General features: G+C 36.2%; 1 protein-coding gene across 3 annotated transcripts in view; it reads left to right on the top strand.

Annotated features, from left to right (window-relative positions):
* Window positions 1-20,480, top strand: part of RNGTT (RNA guanylyltransferase and 5'-phosphatase) — a 193,850-nt gene that overhangs the window by 48,158 nt on the left and 125,212 nt on the right. For all 3 annotated transcript variants that reach the window (XM_064508770.1, XM_064508769.1, XM_064508768.1), the window contains 2 exons: window positions 5,122-5,257; window positions 13,583-13,654. In XM_064508770.1, coding sequence (XP_064364840.1) covers window positions 5,122-5,257; window positions 13,583-13,654 — 208 coding nt within the window. The remainder of the gene's footprint in view (window positions 1-5,121; window positions 5,258-13,582; window positions 13,655-20,480) is intronic.

The following is a 20,480-nucleotide window of genomic DNA, read 5'->3' as shown; positions in this document are numbered from 1 at the left end:
CTTGATTAAATTAGACTTGCAATAGGCTTTATCTCAGTGTTCCATAATGGCTTGTTAAACAAATCAAACTCACTTCCAGCCACTGAATCCGTTACAGCTTTAGCCAATGGAATAGGTCACTTGTTGTGTGAGTTTGTAGTATTTGAAGTGTTAGGAAATCCAAGCAGATGCATTACTGTAAGTTACCTAAAATGTGACAAGTTCCTAGAAATGCACATATATTTTAAATCTACCTTTTCACTTGGCAGGCTTGCTGCTTATTTTACTATGTTGCATAGCAGGAGAGTGAGTGAGCTGTAACAAGCTGTTCTGAATTACTGAATTATAATAGTGCCTTCTAACACCTAGGCTGTATTTGTGACCTTGAGGGATAATTGAAGGCAAGTTTAAGATGTTATTTCTGGGGAAGAAGACTTGCCCCCACCATATACTCTGTGTGTGCTAGTACTGTTTGAAAGCTTGAAATTATTGCATAGAAAGTTGATGTTTGTTATAACAAATTTTTACTGGTAAATGTGGAAACAAACTCAAAGTAATGTGTGGAAATAAACGTTACTGCTGAGCGTAGTCATATGTTTCTAGATGTTTGAGTTTATTTAAGTAAACTGACTTATTTAAGTAAACCTAACTTAATATTAAGTGCTAAGATGGAACAAGGTGTTAGCAGCAAGAAGTCATGTTCTAAAAAATCTCTTTAATTTTTTCTTTTTGCTGATTATTTTCCTAAGGAAAATAACCGTAAGGAAAGGTTAATGCTTTCTGATAGTAACCATGCAGATATGAGATGTATCTAATTATAGCTTTTATGCTAATTTTTATGTGTTTTGCTGGCTGATATGTAGATTTTTAATGAGTTTTAAGCTTTTTAAAGCTTTTTTTGAGATGTGGTTTTCACTATACAGAGCAGTTCTCTGTCTCTGGATTAGAATTTCAGGGCTGTTTTTTTCCCTTTCACTGGATTGGGATAATGTATATGTGGAATTAATCATCTGTACTTGTACACAGGTAGCACAAATTTCCCTCTACCAGCTGGTTTGCCAGTATTGCTAATTTGCATTTACTGTTTGAAATAACTTGATTTTTCTGTTTTGAGAAAACTTTGATAATTGAAATGAATATGTAATAATGATTTAAATATAGCACAGTGTAGAGAGAGAATGCTAGTTCAAGGACTCCTCCTATAGTCCTTGCTCTAAAAAAAAATATGAATTGCATATACTTAGCTCTTTTCAGTAAAAAGAAATTCAAAGAGGGAATATAGATGAATACCGTAAGATGGGTTTGACGAAAAGTGTTTTCAAAGGTAGCTATGGGAGACAGTTTAAAGATAGACTTCAGTATATAAGTATGTAATTTGAAGCTGTTTTATGTCAAGGTGATGGCTTAGATAATGTAAAAGGTTTCTTCCATCTGCCTAATTGGTTTTGAGTTCTAGTTTGCGGTAAGTAGAATATTTATGTGGTGTGTGTATCTGTGTTTCCTTGCTATGCCTGAATATATTAAATCTATAAATTAGAATAGTTTATCAAATCTTGGGGGCAGGAGGGGAGTCCAGTCTTTCAGTTAAAAACAAAATAAAACAAAAAAACCTCTTTCAGAACAGGCGCACCTGGGTCTGTCTCCTGTCTTACCCATGCAAATAACTTGTGCAGCTTCTAAGTTAGACAAATATATTGTCATGAGGCTGATGACAAATGGTCTACATTAGGCTAATTTATTGTCCTGTGACCCAGATCTCTCCCCCTTCCCCCTGCCAAGTAAGCCCATGCTCTTTCTCTCTCTCTCTTTGCTTGTGAGTCCTGATGATCTCTGATTCGAAATCCTTTGCATGCAGTCCATAAAATTTGATGATGCTCTTGCCATTTTGAATTTACAGTATAAAGAAAAATAATTTAAAAAGAGAAAGAGATAAATGGAGAGAGAAGAGATGCAACGTGAGCACTGTGGTTTGAAGGAAAAGGAGTCAGCACTGTTGTTGAGCTATCCACCTATCAATTTTTAAGTACATTTCTGTAAAAAAAAAAAAAAAAAAAAAAAAAAAATTCTGAGTGAATGATCTAGAGAAAGAGTTGTTACTTTTGTTTGAGTAACAGCCTTTGAAGGCTTCCATATGTCATCAGAACCTCTGGTTACTGCAGGTGGCCAAAACCAAAGCTTTTAACAATTTGGTTATTTTCAAAGCAGTTATAAGATCTTATTTTGTATGTATTTCTAATCGTGATACAAATACTGTTTTTGTAACTGCTAGTTCTTTGGACGCATTAGAACTTGTTTCTGAGGCTATTTTATATGTAAGGCAGATTGCAATGAAAACATGCACCTTAAAACTGTAATGAATATGAGACTGCAGAGGAAGCCGATTAAGCTTTATTTAAAACAGTAAATTAATGCATGTAATTTTCCCCCTTGCTTATGCATCTGTCCATCCCTCCCCATGGTTTCTTTAATTTAGAAAAAAAAAGCGGCATACTTTTTATAATCAGTTTTAATTTTGAGTAAATTTACATGGTTTGAAGAATTAATTTTGTCTGCAGATTCTCACCGCTAAAGCAATGGTGTCAAGTCACGTAGCTGAACACGTCTACTGAATTATTTTTTTATAAAGCATCTCATGTGCAGCTTTCCTAATATTTTATTGATATAATCTCTACTTGTTCCCTCCTGAAGACTTCAGTTATTTTTAATGGGGTCCAGTAGCTCTCCTGTTCACTTTCCACTCCTACACATCGACTTTCTTTTTATACAACTGATACTGAACATCTCTAAGTACTCGTAAGTGGAGAAACATTAGTGAAGCTGATCTATAGTGGATTATTATTGTAGTCATAATATTGAAAGAAAGTATTTATTTAAGCTGCATAGGTGGTATTGTGCTCCTATAATCAGATTTACCGATTGGTAAATTCAGATAACTGATTGGTAAAGCAGATTTACTGAGTGGTAGGATCTGTGCAGAAGTCAACTGAGCTGCTTGTGGGGACCGTGTGCCTGAAGGGTTTCTGGGCAATGCTGCTGCTTTGCTTGGGCAACAGTGATTCTGTGGGCATTACTTGTGAGAGCAACGGTGAATTTTAGAAAAGACTACCGTTATCTTGTTATTTCTGCAAAACCAGGACTTTTCAAGGAGAAGTAATGCTTTTTTTTTTTTCCTTTTTTTTTTTTCCCCCTGAGTTAGTCTTCAAAACCTGCTTTCTTTGTTTCAAAACAGCCTGATGTGGATGGTGAAACTCCTGTCATTGCTTACTTCTAATGAAGCGTTTCCCTATTTTGTGCTATCAAAGAAAACTGTACTGCAATCCGAAGGGGTTAATTGCTCTGGGAAGGTTTATACCCCTGCTCTTCCTGCCTCCGAGAGTATTTGAGAATGCTGAATGTTGTGAACTTTTAGAACCACTGTAGTATCTTGGCAGTTGATAGTGCTCCTATTTTCTTCTTTTTCTGGTTTCTGTGATTTTGACTTTAGTCAGTAGAAACTCTATTACCATGTTTGTACTTTTAGCCTGTCTGCATGCAAGGTGAAATGTCAGGCTCAGTGAAAGAAACTTCTGCTTAAGCTAATGCTCCCAGTTTTGTTGTAGGCCACAAATGTGGGTGTTACGGCATGATCGGGCATAAATTCAGTTATGGCAGCTCAGCTGGCAGGTGGTAATTTGTTTTACTGACATAACTCAATTTTGACTGAGACCAAACTCAGACTTCCTTTTGAATCTTCGTGTCAAGTTTCTCTCTTGTAGATGTTTTTCCTACCACTTTTAAGTTGTGATCTTTCCTGTCTGTGCACCTAACGGCTCTTTCAGGCTGCCTTTGGATCATGTTTTGATAACATCCGTAATTCTTATGAATTTCATAATATTCACAACATAACGCACATTGATAGCATTGATGGCATTCATTTCACTGGTTTTACTTAGTGCAGCCAGGCCTTGTCGTTATCTGTTTAGTGGTTCTGAAAAGGCCCTTTTCTGGTCTTCTTTACTTTGCCAGCTTTCTGAGTCCCTCAGCAGTTTCTACCTTATTTTACCGTATCAGATTCAGGCTGCTATGTTTAGTTTCAGGGCTGCTTATCATTCATTGCCAAGATGTTGACTCTTGCATCTGGCCCTTGGTATTAGTTTCCACCAAAATATCTTAGTAGTTGGGTTTTTTTTCCTCCAGTGAGAGCATGTGTTCTCCTAGGCTGCTGCACATGTTTGAGAAGTACTTTTTTGCTCAGCTACCTTGCTGTCCTTCCTGAAACTCTATTTTAATACTCTTATTGCAAAGATCAGAGAAACTTTACAAAGGTAATTCAGGTGTGTTACACGTATCATGATGGTTAGCGTGTCTTATTTTCTTTTATAGCTTGTCTTTCAACTTGTTCACTGGGTTTTATTGAATACAGAATGTAAACTCTATAGGGCTAAAAGTGTCTTCTGTGTGTTTAGCACAGAGATGTCTAAATTCATCACCTGGGCTCCTAAATGCTGTAATAACATAAACAAATTGCATATATTTTGAAAATTTAGAAATTTGCAATTGAGCTAAGCTTAAAAATTGCTTGTAGTAAGATTTGGGGTTTTGGGTTTTTTATATGTACTGAAGGAGGAATTTTCCTTAGCTAAATATGTTAATGTTTTAGTGAAAGAGGCTCCATAGCTGGCTGAGACTTTGCAGTCCTGCAATGTAAATAACCAGTGATAGTTAGGAAAAGGGTTTTCTTTTTGATGAAACTCTGCAGATCTATACCAGCTAAAGTTCTGGTCCGCTTCATAAAGAAAAAGCAGAAGTAAGAGGTCTTTTTAGCTGAACCTAACTGAATTAGCTTCATGTTTTTGTTATGGTTTTGAAGCCTGTGTTATTTTTATTAGATTTTCAGGCACCATTGTATCTGTATGCACAGGCATCGTTATGTGTATAGTCTAAGCTATTAGCTATGAAATATTTCCTCAATCATAATTGTATTGAATTAAATTCACTGTTTTTATGAAGCAAAAGGTTTTAACTTCTAACGGTAAAAACTTTCTTTTCTAATGCTTTTTTTCATAACATCTGTCATGGCTGCTTTTTAACATTTAATATGAATTAAAATAGAGATTTAGAGGACATATCTATAAGTATAATGTCTTAACCTTGTCTTTACAGGTACATGATGCTGATTGATGGCAAAAATGAAGTTTATATGATTGATAGAGATAATTCAATTTTTCATGTATCTAATCTGGAATTTCCATTTCGTAAAGATCTTCGCAGCCATCTAGCAAATACTCTTCTGGATGGGGTAAGGAGCATATAATACATCTAATGTTTTTAGTGCTGTCGTATCTGGTTCAGAAACTGGCCCAAGTTTTATGCCTGGATCAGTGAATTATGGGGTTTTAGGAGTAATATAGATTTGTTCGCTGGCTACATGTGGGAATCACACTGTTTTATGTCACTTCTTATATTATAGAATAGCAGTGATGACTGCTCTGGGGGGAGCTGTTTACTTTAAAGTAAATCGATGTATTGAGATATTCTCTGAATATGAGAAGAGGCTTGAAGAGAATCTAAAGAAATAAGTGCAGAACCTCATTTGTTATTATAGCTTTATAGTAAGCATTGCCAATATATATTTCTAAAATTTGATAAGCTTTTGGTAGTCTTTTGATATACTTCTGTTAATTGAGAATTTTGCTTTCGTCATCTTTATTTTCAGCTGATCTGAATTATTGACTGCAATTTAGAAACTGTTTAGTTGCATGTGTTTAAGACTAGCACATTTCTAAGTAGCAAGTCTACATAAATTAGCACGACTAATGAACTCTGAATACCGTTTGTAAACAATAAATACATCCATTTTATACCTTGTTTTAAAGGCTGTCCTGAAGTGTTTATTATTGCTTGCTAAGCTTTTCAGAACAGTAGCCACAAGAAGAGGATACTCCTCTTGACTTTTCTATTTTAGCAAAAAGATTTTGTTAGCTCTTACACTAAGTATCTGTGAATGTACATGAATGTCAATTGCTATCATATTTCATTAGTGCTGGAGTCTCTTGACCTGGCTGTGTTACTCTTGGTGGAATGCTGAGCGTCTGCGATGATCTTCCACTTTGGTTTTCTGAGGTCCAATGCAACTTTCAAATATGGAAGACCATATTGTCATTCTCATTGTTATTTTCTTTCCTTTCTGGGGCCTTTGTTGTCAGTATCCCCCTTGAAATGTCACTTCTGTGAATAATCTGCCCTATTGAACACATATTTACACCTGAAGCATGTATAAATCAAATCTGTGAGGAGAATTATTGCAAGGAAAAGTGAACCTTGTCAGAGACAGAGAAGCAGATAATGGAATACTTTCCACCATTTTTACTTCACTGAAAGATTGAGAGAATAATACAATAAATGAGAGGTTCTCAGCCCAAAAGTAGTTGCACAAGCTGGCATGTCTGATAGGAACCTCTTCAGCCAGACAGCTTCTTAATGACATACTTAAGAACATTATTAATAACATACTTTAGGTTCCATACTGTTGAGATAAGACTGGTGCTATTTTTGTCTTTCTGCTGTTTCTAAAGCTCTTGAGAAAAAATAATGGTTTGCCAATGTCCATAAACTGCAGTTCTATTTTGTTGAACCCGTGTAGGAACTATTCATCCCTCACCCAAGCAGTGCTTGTGGATGATGGTTTGGCAAAGTCTCTGAAGCTGCTTTTGAATCACTTGATGAAATTGCTTGTAGTCAGTATATTTCAGACAGTGCTTTCAGTGATATACCGGTTCTGGTCTGAGAGATGAACGGGATGAGTGTGCCATCAGAACTTGTTCTAGAGCTCTGCCTGCACTGACTTGATATGTCTTGTGAGAAGACAATCAGTAAGAGTGACAGTGCTCAGCTCACCACTAGCCAAACCACTGGGGAGTGTGGGTTCGGGCTTTTTTTTTTTTTTTCTGTGGTTCTTCTTCTTCTTCTTCTGTAGCTGTGTTGGTGAAGGAGGATCTAGAGGTTGTATTGAAAGAAGGAAATGTTGGCTTTGTACTTACTATGGGGTGTTCCTATAAGCTTGCAGTGAAACATGAGAAAAATGCGAGCTTGTCCTTTTGAAACTAGCACTGGAGATCGCAGTGAAATGATTTTAGTGCTATCAAAACAAATTGGTATGCACCTTAAACCTACTGTTTTTCACTGTATGGAAGAATAAAAGATGGAACAAAACCAGACCAAGTAGCTTGATGCCACTTGTTCCTGAAGGGGCTTCAGAAAGAGCTATCCTGAACAGCTAGATAACATGTGCAGTGCTTCATTAGAATAGCCTACTGTACCAGGACTGCAGGATTTTAAAAAAAAAAAAAAAAAAAAAAAAAAAAAAAAAAGTGTAATCCATAACTGTGGACTACTACATCATGTTTCAGGAGCAGCTAAACTTGTTGAAATGTCAGGTGTTTGAGATCAAGTGAACAGGCTGTTAGCTTTAAACTAGCATTGTTTCTTTAAAAGGAAAATAGCACTTCTTCATATTTATTAGGATTCTTTAGTTGTGATTGGTTAGCAGGATGAAGGAATTTAATAGAAGTAGGCAGGGTCTGGAGTCCAGGAAATAACTTTGATATAAAGGATGCTTAGAGAGGAAAGGGAGACCAGAGTAAGTTTTGTATAAAAGGTGAAATAGAAGGGAGAGAACTTGAGATTCATATTAACATTGGTCAAAGGAGGTGTGTATGAGCAGAATCATCTTGCTGATAACGATCAGAGTTAATCGCAGAATAAAGAGTGCTTCCTTTTAGTACCTGAGTCCCTGGCAAGGTCTCAACTGTGTCAGGAAGAAAACTACTGAACTGTCCTTTACGAGAGGAAATGGCAGACTGCCACTGGAGGAGATAATGGAAGAGCTGATAAATTGGGGAAAGATTACAGAAATGTTTTTGGCCCATGACACTTTTAAGAATACAAGGCTTACTGTACCAATACATATCGTATCATTATGGCCATCAACCAGTGGGGAATAAGCTGTAAAGTATGTCCTGTCCTTATAGTGCCTTTCTTTTAACGGGCACCATGACCTGTGCAGAGCATTCCTACCCAGGAAAGTGACTGAGGGTTTTATTAAAAAAGAACACTTCAGGAAGCAAAAGTTGCACAGAAGTTACTAAGATAGGGTGAAGTCTTTAGACTGAACTTTGGCAGGTCTCCAAGTGAAATTGTAGGTTGCCTTCGCCTTCGTTGTCTCTCACCAGAATTGAAAAGGAGCAAATTGTTTGCTGTCAGGCTTTTGCAAGGAAGTCTTTGGAAAAGATGATTCAAAGGGCTGTGTTTGAGTGAAGCTGCTTCTCTTTGTGTGTTTCAAAGCAGATGATTTAGTAAGGGTGACTAATATATACACAGCAGAGGACAGGGAAGCACATTTATTCAATAAATGTGCATAAATGTGGCAGTGGCTATTGGGGTGCTCTGATCTTGTGTTTTGTGAGGCCAGTAACTCCCAGATTTATAGCTTCTGAAGTCTCTTAAGAAGAGATGAAGCTGGAAAAACTTAGTTACTGATTGTGTCAGATTCTCTCAGTTACCCAGGACATGAACTACAATTGCATCACAGTATTTCACTTTATTGGCATAAAGTTAGTCTTAGTGTGATCTTTTTCAGTTTTTTTCATGAAGTGAAAAGCAAAATAGAATGAAGTTAAGAAGTCTTGGCTGAATGAAGTACCTCGAGATAAAACTAAAACTTTTCTATGGCTAATTCAGATTTCTAAATTTAAGTACGATGAATTAAAAAAAAAAAGTTGATGATGGAATTTACTGTCTGTTCAGAAATTCCTGTCAACATGTTTGAGAGTAAAATTTGCCTATTTGAAGCATCACAACAGCTCAACTCAGTAGCTGAATGTTTCCTTAATGTTGGTACCAAATGATTATTTCCATTACTGTTCCTTTACTCTGGCTATATGTGCACGATTGCTTTCTTTTTTTAATCCATGGCAAGAAAATTCTGGCTTTTTTGCGTTAATGTATTTTGCTAATTAGTACTGAAGGGTTGTTGCAGTTAATTCTTTAATTACATGTAGAAGTAGTTCATACATATTACTCTTGAAGTAGCTCTTTCACTTCAAGAGAGTGAAAGTGTAGAATGGTGTGACCCGAGTGGTGCTGCTTGATATTAATCTTACAAAGTTTGAAGCTAATATCAATGTATTGGAAAGAAGAAAAAACAAAACAGTCCTATTCTGACTATCACTGCCATGGAGTGAAACAACTACTTGTATTAAGGATATGATAACACCCCACCCCCAACCTTTACCTAAAATGACAATGTACAAAACTTCCATAAAGACAATTTCTGTGAATTCAGTGTTCTATTAACTTGCTTTAATGCTTGTGATGGAAGCCTTTCATGCAGGTGTCCCTGAGAATCTTAGATATATTTATCAAATGCAAACATTTCTTAGTATGATCAATTACATCTGGGGTGGCAAGAGATCTGCTGGAAGGCTCATTGCTCATCTTCAGCTCTCGAGTTGTAACTTATTGTGGTATTGAAGACAGCTTTCTGCAAAGCTCATCAAAGCTAATTTGAACATTACCCAGAGGCGACTAAGTAGAATATGAAGTATTTCTTTAGAAGCCAAGTGTTTTGCCTCCCTACTACTGTCTGAGGGAATGGAAAGACTTTTGTTTAAATGTTTTGGCTGTCATGCAAGAAAACTAGTTAGTTGTTTCCAGGAACTTTCTTGGCATTCTACCTGTCATTGCAACAATTGAATAGAAGATGCAGAGGTGCCCTTAGACATGAAAAATTTTGTTCTTTTGATTTGCTGTTTACTATTTGTGTGAACAAGGAACTTGTAAGTTTATTGTAAATATAAAGCATCTAAGTATATAAAAATGTTCTTTTTCAGCAAGTGCGATAAACTGTAATCTTTGAGCTGCCAGGCTGTTCCTTTCATTTCACAAATAAAACTAGTTGTTAGCCATCTATGTTTGTGAGCAATACATCTGGTGTTCAAAACCGCTCACAAGTGTGGCAGAACATCCAATAAAATTCAGCTGTGTGAGGGTTTCCTTAGTAACCCCACACTAGAAGAAAACAGATACATTTCTGGTTTTCTCCAAGCAATTAAGGCTGTCAAATTTTGTTACTTACATTTAAAAACAGCAAAAGTGATATAGGCGTATGTGTTGTTTTATGAGAGTCTGTCACTCCCCACTTTTGGAGTCTCTGGTTAGCCTAGTCTTCAGATGGAGGGGCTAAGGGAAAGTTACAGCTACTCTGCCCTAATGCCCTCGAGGTGGAGTACCTGACGCGCGTGGTCCGAGGTGGACGTGGCTCTCGTGGAGCTCTGATTTAATGCTTACTGGGCACGTGAGCACAGTGCGAGATCTACACTGGTGACAGCATACAGAAGAACTGCAGTTACTGTAGGGTAAGAGCTTATTGTGTGGGGGCTTTTTTATTTCTCTCTCTCTCTCTCTCTCTCTCTTACTTGTAAGTTCTGCTGGAAGTGGCATAACTTGTAGCCTTGTAAGCCTGCAAAGACTGGCACTTCGTGCAATATAGATTTTAAGATCTTTTCATTCCTAGAATATAGCAGCAGCTAAAATTATGTTGAAGGTAAAAAAGTAAAAGAAAGGCAAGGGACAGGAGGGGAAAGGAACAATAAAAAATGTGTGATTAGATTTGATTTCATACTCTGTCTCAACTAAAAATACATTCTGCAAGTTGCTGGTAAGATAAGATCCTTTGATTTGTGATTAAATTTTGGATTATTTTTTAAGTCCAAGCTGTTGCTAGATACATGATTCAAGGAAAAAAAACTGTTCCTGAGCTGTCGCTCCAGTATTGTTCTTTTGGCGCTTGTCCAGCCAGAAGCTCTTAGCACAGTTGCTTCTAAGACTGTGCTCTGCAACACTAGAAGATTAAGAAAAGGAGATTAACACTTGCAGTTTTGTCAGTTTACATCAAAGGAGCTGGCCACTGGACCCGGTTCTGCAAACCTGAAGGTTAAGCTAGGACTGAAAGTAATGGCTAATGGACAGGTGGTAAAGATCGTATGTCCTAGTAGTGGGAATTTTAAAACACACTATAGCGGCTGTAAATCTACACAGGCTATGTAAATGGAAATGCATGGATACAGCTATATCTTGTGGGTAGTTTTGTTCTATTATGTTGTCACCTGATTATTTTGCTTTTAAGTTTTGTTTCAGTTATCTAAAAGTTGACTTAAATACAATCTTGTAGTATCAGGTTATTTATCAAATCAGATTTACTGGGTTCACATTTGATTAATGTCTCAAATACTACATTTTTCCAACAGTCTATGCAATGGACTTCCTTTTGGGATCTAATCCCAAGGTATTTTTCAATTCTCATAATTTCAAGGAGATATTTGAAATCAGAATCCTAAATGATGATATGTTAGAATACCTTTAATCTGAATCTTTTCATGATAAACTTTACAGCTTTTGCCCTATGACAGTTGTATTGGCATACCTAATGGAGCAGTGAGTGTTAGTGTCATGCCAGAGATGAGCATCTCGGAGTTTGTCAGCTCTGCTCCTGCGACATACTGAGTCATTGTGTATTTGCCTCAGGGGCTGGCATGTTAGAATGTGGCAAGAGAACAAGAGGTGGGGAAGGAAAAAAAAAAAGGGGATGAAGAGATGATGAGAGGAGGCTAGTTTGACAAGTAATAGAGGCAAAAAAAGTTGATGTCTGAAGTAGAGAAAAAGTATTGTTATGAAATTAGTTTCCTGTTAAAACTAAGCATTCCAGAGAACTTTTAAAAATCACGCCTGGTCTTTTGGGCTGTATTTTACAAATCTTAAACTGCATTTTCAGATAATTCAGGTTTTGAAAATTAGGCATAAAATCATGCAATATCCTGCATTAGAAAGTTTTCAGTTTTGCATACAAATGCTAGCTTTATCAAAGCTGAATCTCTGAATATGCATTCTGAGGAAATGAATCCCCCAAACTTAAATATGTTATTTGTATTTTAAAAAATAGTTTTATTACATAATTCAAGTGAAACTTTAAAGGAATATGATAGCCTTTTTGTTTCCTTTTTACTTTGTTCCTTTTTTCTAATGGGAAAACACTCTCCTGATTCATGTCTTGTCTTTTCTTTTTCTTTTTTTTTTTTTTTTCTTTAGTAGTGGTATCTTTACACACTCTTCCAAGTTTAAGCATCACGTCATCTTCTGTCTTAGGGTGTACCCATTCCATCTGTTCTCACAATTACTTACCAAATTTACTGTCAAAGTTGTTCTGCTGTTCCTTTGGTAGTCTGCCAGCATCCTACCAAATTTTGGGAAGTGATGGAATGGCATTTCATTACATCACATCTAAGACTTTTTCTGGATATTATTTGACAGAATCTATGACTAAATGATTTTTAGAGTTAAGAATAAGATATTGCAATATTTCAAAGGAGTATTTTTCACTCATTGAATTAAATTACACTGCCAGTCTTGTTTTGCTTCACTTTATAGAAGTAATGGATTCTAAGAGAGGTTAAAAAGTTATAAATGTAAAAAAGCTACTGACCTAACAAGAAATAAATTTGATTTAAGGTTCTCTTTTGGGTTAATTGTCAAGCTCATAATCTTGTTTTCCTCATGCGATAGTGAACTGTTTTTACCGTTTCCTTCTGTCTCATGTCATATGTGTAAATTTAGCATTTTACTTTGTTATGAGCAGCAAAAAATCCTTAGCTGGCACAGATTTCCTATTATCCAAGACTTTGCAGGGGAGGGGGGAGTTTGCTTGCACTTAGGGAAGGGAATACTTCAAAATTGTCTATGACGATGATTTACTGCAGTTAACTGTTACCATTTTCAATCATGGCTAATTCCTATCAAACTAAATCATTTTTATGTCCAATTCATATAATAGCCAGTCTGTTTCAGGTGCAAGTATCAGCATGTAAGATGTATGTGTATTTGTAATATAATTTCAGGAAACACTTTTGCGTTTGTATCTTGATAGTTAATAGACTTTGTCCTGGCAGACATATTTTCAAGACACATTACCAGTATATATTGAATTTTAAATAACTTCATGTGATGCAGCTATTCTGTGTGATATTTCCATTTGATGGAATCCTACTGCTTAGTCACAATGCAACATTCAAGCAAATTGTAGCTGTTACTGTTGCTTAGAGCATGTTAATGTTAAAAGATAGAATCTCAACATACAAAATGGACATTAATGCTTGTTCTTTACTTCCTTGCTGTTGTACTTGCTTGTTGTAGGGCAGATTTCCAAAAGTCCTTACTTAACTCATCACAGTTTTTACTGAGGTTTAAAAATATATATATATTATTCACTCAAGAAAGGTAATGGTTTTGAACGCTGTGGAGAAAGTGATGTGTAAATGTTGCAGATCAGAATGTGGACTCTCAGTAGAGCTTTCTGGATTTTTATTGAATGCTTCATGAGAAGCATTTAACACCATCATATTATTTTTATAATCTTGATCTATTGTAAAATCTTTTTTATAACAATCTCTTTTGTAAGATGTGGCCAGTAGTTGATTACATAATGCTTACAGGTATATGCACTAGATATAAATGTGTTCACATTCTTTTATATTCATGAAATAAATGTAAATGTCATCTCTTTTCTTTTAAGGAAATGATCATCGACAAGGTTAATGGACAGATTGTCCCTCGGTACCTGATATATGATATTATTAAATTTAACGTAAGTACTTTTTCAGTTTTATTGCATTTATCATTAGTTATGATTCACATTTCTATTTTAATTTTATTTGTATAATTAAGAAATTCATAGTAAGTTTAAACACCAGAAGTGTTTGGGTATTGTGTAGCTTGGTAACAGGCAATGCATCAGAATTAAGATTGAAAGCAGCTTTGTAGTAGATACTGATTTATTTACACCTGCTCAAGAGAAGGTAGTGGTTTGAAAAGGTCTGCTAAACATTGTTTTAAAAATGTTCCATTTCTAGAGTATATTTGAGCATATTTGAACATAATTTAGGTCTTAGCAATAGTAAATCAGACTTTTTCCCCAATGTAAAACTGATTATTAGATAAGTAATTCAGCTACAGTCTGGGCACAATTTTAAATTCTGACATTTTTTGCAATCCCAAAGAAGCAAAAAAGTTTCGTACACGTGTAGTTGTCTTATTTTCTCATAGTTTGACTGGAACGGGTAAGAAGCAATAACAAGGTTTTGACATTATTTCATATAATGAACTTGTTATACCAAAATCAGTGCAGAAGCCACTGCATGATCATGGAATTGTCTCTGGAACAGGTGGTCTCGCTGGCATGGTATACCTAATCTAGGTTTTTAGTAGGTGAATCTATATTGCAATAGCGATAGTTATCTTTTATGTAGATAGGGAAATTGAGATGGGATGGAGGGGGGTGGAGAAGTTAGCCTGTAAGTGGTATATATGTTCCCAGTGCTTCTTGTTAGGCTACTCCATCACCTCTTTCTCAAATTTCTCTTTGAAACCAGGCAATTGGTCCTCTCTTAGGTGCTCAATAGCAGGTTCTCCTGTTTACACAGGCTGTAGGGCAAATATGTAAGGAAGAAACATGGGAGTTGTGGGCAAGAAGGAGCCTTTGCTGACAGCTGGGAACAAAGTCTGTATGGTCCTGGTTAGAAAAAGAAAGCATGCAGGAGCCCTTTGGGCACTTTCCAATCTTTACTAGGTTTGAAAGCTGGTTTAAAGAAAAGTTGTTCATTCCCACTCTCCATATTGTTTATTTCTTGTTAATTTCCCCCCTGAAACCTTGACAAAGTGTTTCACTGGTCAACCCTTATTATGAAATAAATTTTTTAGTGATTGGTTTGTTATGTTTGAGTCAGAGAAAATGTCTTTTAGGAAGGATTAATTTAACTATGTATATTTCTTAAACTGTTTAAAATAATTTTGTGAAAACAGAATGTGTTAAATTTGGTCACTAGAGCTGTGACTCAGTAGTCCATGGAATAACACTGTAGTATCTGTTAATGTTTCTGGAAATATGGAATTATTGTTTTAGTCTTCCTGATAGGATGAACATTTCTACTAAGACACAATGCAATTCAGAATTCTTAAACTATTGTTGACTCTTGCAGACTTCGGTACGGTATTATTCAGCTCGAGTAGGTCCCTCAGTGTAAGGGAGAATTGCAGAATTAGGTCTTTGAAAAATACTATTCTGAGCAGTATAGCCATACTGTGAATTAGAACAGCTACTGTTTATATCATTCTGGCTATCTGCTTTTAAAAGTAATACTTTGTGGGAATACATGTTAAATTAGGAATACAAGTTTATTGTTAACACATTCTAATGGGTGAAGCTTCTGAACTTTTTTTAACCTCTTCTGATGAGTAGTTGGTAGTTTCCTTGATCTTTCTATGGTTTAGACTTTTCAATAAGCAAAAATTCTTTGTAGAATTCTGAAAAATATCATCATCTATAATAATTCCTGGGTTCTTATTTGTCCTTTACATTTTTTTCACTTCTCCCTCCACCTGCCGTTCCACATTTATTTTCCTTCATGTCATCATTGTTCTTGTCTCTGATCTTACTCTGTGTCTAGTCTGTCACTTACTGATATTTTTCTCCCTCTGAAAAACAAAAGTAAGGTAAGAAGTGAACAGTTTCCCTCTTCCCTCAGTTTAGGATATACATACACTGTCTCAGCAAAATAAGTTTTTCAAAAGTCGTAAGTATTTTGGGGAATGAGGTGGGTGTAATAGACCCTCATATATAGCAAAGTGTTCAGACTTAACATAAAAAGTCCTGCTTGATGAACAGCAAAAATGATCAGAGTGCTTTCAGAGGATTGTTAAGGTTTGGAGAAAAGGGCTATAAATGCTGAAAAGTTTTTCAGGTCGTCCTCCCCGTCCCTTCCTCTTTTGGATGCAGTGGGAATGTGAGAGAGTAATACAACTTTGATGTCAAGGACAAATTTAGACAATGTGTGAGTATGAACAGGACTGCAGCTGCAAGAATTCATTAGCAGTGGTCCTACTAGAAAGATTAAAAAGTACAGTGGCTTTTAGGTTAATTTTAGAAGCTTAATTACAAAACTGGGCAAGCGAGGATATTTGGCTTGGCAAGAAGTGATCAACAGAATTTTATCAGTAAGAGAGGTAGGTGTATTGAAAACCTGTAGTTGGCAAGACAGGACAAGTTCCTTGTTTAGGTTGTGTAGGTTAGATTGTGTAATTCAGCATTTTTGTAGTAGAGCTTCAAATCAAATAATTACATAAAGCATCAGTTCTGTTTCTCAGGAAAAAAAAAGCCATATGATGTGCTCAAAAATTCTGCATTGTTTTTTTGTTCTTGAAAGTGGTTGTGTCCTCTGAAGGTGAATGGTGGAGTTACTGAACTGACTGGCCGTTGTGTAAATGAAAGGATTTCCAGCCTGCCCCCTACCTCATCTTCTATCCCAATCAGCAATCTACAAAATCATGTTAGGATGAAATGATGATTGTAGTCCTAAACAACACGCCCGTTGCAGTGATGCCAATTCCCCATGCTGGGCCTTATATCAGTCTATTACATTACCAACGTTTGCAGCTTCAGGTTATGCTCTGGCCTACCTATTAAAGGTCAGCATATGAGTGACAAGCTTGAATGATGGTTTGGACCCTTTCGAAAATCCCAAATTCAGAAGCAGAGCATACTCTTGAGAGGAGCAAAAGCTACTCTGGGTGGTGGAAAGCTATAAGCATATTCAGTGTACAGCACAAGAGTTTAGCCTTGATTTGAGGGGAGGAACCAAGAATGTGCACGGTCAACATGCAAGTAAAAGTGGAGAACTGAACTTTGGTAATATAGGGACCAAAGGAATCTTTAAGAAAAAAAGCAAAATTCGGAAAATGCAATAATATTTAAAGTGCCAGTATTTTAGTATGGATCGTTCGTCCATCATATTAGATCCCTGTAAACAAAATTGATGTGTAGCTCTGGGACCCAAACTTGCCCTTGCCATTCCTGAGCAGTGACTCAGCATACCCTGCTGTTAGAGATGCTGTATTGCATTTGAGGAAATGTGGGTATGAACCCCATCCATAAACACCTTTGTCTGCTCAGCCAAACCTCATATTTAGTCAGATACAGTGAACCAGGGAGACTTTCAGGTGACCTCATTCTCAAATGCTGACCCTATTTTGCCTGCACACCCTCCCATACTAGCTAAATTTTGCAATTTCTTTTGGCTTGTCAAGAAGATTACTTCTCAAATATGGCATTCACAAATTCCATACTAAGTCCCGAAGACTTATGTGAACTATTAATACTGATGAGAATTTGTGTGTTAGGATGACTGGTACCAATACAAAAATATAGAAATTAGTACTAAAATAAGGTGATATATAGTTCTTTTACAGAATACATTGTATATTTGTAGTAAGATTTAAGTTTTGTGCCCTTGGAATGGCTGTAAATAGTACAGTGAAGGCTGTTAATATGCATACCAAAAAATCATGGAATTAAAGTTTTAGACCACAGGAAAATAATGCCATATAATTTTAAATTTCCAAATGTAATTTACTGTGATATGGTTTTGATATGACTATTCTCAGTATTTTCAACCAGTACTATTGTCGTGCTTCAGAATTGGGATGCACTCTGTACTTGTATTTTAGTTCTTCATTCTCTTGTTTTGAGGGATTTAAGTATTCTTACACTGATGTTTGGAAATACACCAGGTGATGCAGGGCAATCTCTCTGTTGTATGCCATAGTTTTATGGCTTTTAACAAGGGAGCATTAAAGACTGAAGACTGATACCTAAATGAAGCCTACAGAGCTTAGCCTGGCTTCTCTGTCTGTAGGGTCACAGAATACTTTGACCACAGTTGCCTTTATGAGCAGTAGTGAAAATTCTACAGAGATGGAACATTTATTTTTAAAGCTCTATGTACAAACTTTCAACCTTAAAAAACAAGCAAACAAACCAAACTATAAATAGGTGTGTTGAAATTGTGCTTGCAACTTTGTGCCCTTTTTAAGTTAACTATTTAAGAGACAAATGTCGATTTGAGATTTAAGAGCAGGAGCTGTCAGCCTGTAACGGATTAGCTGGGCGTAAAATTAAGGTTTTTCACTTCATGTGCAATATGGTGATCTAGGAGAACATATGGAGTCATGGAGTCAATGTCTCAGTACATCGTGGTGTCTTTCTTCAGGCTTAGTCAGCATTTCATTTGAGCATGTCCAAGAGAAGGCAAGGAAGGCAAAGTAAAGCTGAAGTGGTCATCAGGAGAGAATGATAACAGAAACTTTACAGGGAGTAGAGGCTATATAAACGAAAGAGAATACCCAGGAAGAGTAGAAAAAGAACTACCTTTTAAAAGTTTTAATCACATTGTCATCATTGAAACTTCTTGTTGCTTAGCTTTTACTTCAGTGTTACTGTGATGTGTCTGGAATGAACTACAACAGGCTTTTCTAGACAGAAGTGAAGGAAACAGACAAAATAGATTGTGGTTGAAATATACTCTGAACGTTTGGCTCCAGATGTCTAGACAGAAGAAATATTAGGAAGAAGGAAAAAGAAAAATTTGTTTTCTATGATTGGGAGAGATCTGTACTGGAGTTCTTAAGGGACACAAACAATCTGCCTTGGCTGCCTGCTTCCGTGATGAATTTTGTATTGAGTTTTGATGCTTATCACCTGTAGCTGCTGAAAAGGTTGTAGTCTTCAGGGATGCTTCTGGAACGCTTTGATTTCCTTTCTCTTTAATCACTGTTTCTGTGACATCTCTAGAAGCTCGTGGTAGTGCATTCCATTGTGTTACAGGGGATACCTGTGTCTGGAAAAACAAATGATTCTTTAGGAGATTAAAAAAATAATTTTACTGTTATTTTCTTCTATCTTAATATAACCTTAATTATTATTAATAGTAATTCAAACTATGACACTGCCATATTACTGCTTTCATCTTGCATGCTAAAATCAAATTCATAGAAAGGAAGCTATACACGAGTAGAATAAAGTCAACCTTGCAACCTCAGGTCTTTGAGGAAACCCAGAACAATCCCTACTTTTTTTTCCTGCTTCATTTTGTTGTTTTGGAAAAAGCAACTCAACATATATAATAACATCATCCCGTTTTGGAAAAAGCAACTCAACGTATATAACATCATCCCACAAACCTCATCCTAGGAGGCTATACTGCAAGGGACAGGGTCCAGGTACTGAAACTTGTTCCTCTTTTGAGTAGTTAGAATGATCTCTGGCACAGTCTTGGCCCTGGCTGGCTAGTGTCCCTCAAACAATTCCCAGGAATAGTTCAAGAGTTAGCAGAGCTCAGGGACTTTTCTTAGCAGGCATTCTGAGATGTTGCCGTCCTCTTTTGGAGAGTAAGAGAGTTGAATAGTATGAACGTGGTCAGACTGCTAAATGGCTTCAGGGCAGTGTTCAGTTAACCAGTGTAGATGTACCTTAGGTGTCTTCTGGTTCCCAAATGTTGAGCTCAACCTCTCTGAAGTTCAGAAAGTGCTTTTTTTTTATTTTTGAAATGTCAGGTATTCTGCCATTCATGAGCCGTTAGGGGTGTACAGTAGAGGACAAGAAGGCTCCTTATACTGAAAAAAAGAGTGGAAATAAGGTGGAATAAGAAACAGTAGTATATCATGAAATATGGAAGAGTTGTGTTATGGAGGGTGAAAGAAGCATCAAAAACTAATTTGTCACTTCTGCTTGTCTATGGAGAAGATGTCACTATCATGTCAAGTCTTGTGTCCGGCATGTGAAATGTTTCTAGAAGTAGACAACAATTGTATCAGTTATCTTTCAAGGCAAGCTAAATAGAATTTTTTCTAAGAATCTTTTTCTTACTGGAAAATGACATATTATTGCTTACAACTGCATGTGTTTATTTGGCTTTTAAAATCCTAATTGAAGTTGTTTGTCCACATTTTTGTCACTGGTTATGTATGTGCTCTGATTTCACGCATGAAGTCTGGATTTTTCATTTACCTCTGAACATAAAAGGCTAACAGCGCACAACGTTCCTTATTGTTTTTACTCTTAATGAGTACAGAGCTAAATCCCTGCAATGCTAAATCCCTTCAATGCCTGTTACTTTCCAGCTTCCTGATTTGGGTGTGTATGTAGTTGAGTGCATCTTAATAGTAGCTGTAGTTTTATAGCATTACCTCTTTAATCCAAATAGTTAATGAAAAATTTGGATTTGGTAGGTTATTCTAGTGTAAGAGAGGAAGCTGACAATAGAATATTTAACAGTCCTAGAAGTAAATAAAAGTAAATTCAAGTCCCTGTTCATCCGAAGCAATCTACAAAAGGAAATGTCTTCATTAGTTAGGCATCTTTGAGACAGCTCTTCATGAGAAACCTTGGAGAAGCTTTTTCTTAGATCTCTATGCAGTAGCTACATATAGGTGTGTAAACACTACAGCTATGCAACTTTTTTTTCCTTAGCAAAGTAATTAAAAAGTAAAATTGGCATAATGTGGGATCTAATTAATGCATTCTTAGCAGAGAAACTGAAAATGAATAGTACTTTCCTTTTCCTTTCTAACTCTGGCCTTTA

Source organism: Dromaius novaehollandiae, chromosome 3, assembly GCF_036370855.1.
Source record: "Dromaius novaehollandiae isolate bDroNov1 chromosome 3, bDroNov1.hap1, whole genome shotgun sequence".
Lineage (NCBI taxonomy): Eukaryota > Metazoa > Chordata > Aves > Casuariiformes > Dromaiidae > Dromaius > Dromaius novaehollandiae.
The sequence above is the reverse complement of the archived record's forward strand: the minus strand, read 5'-3'. Positions and strand labels throughout refer to the sequence as shown.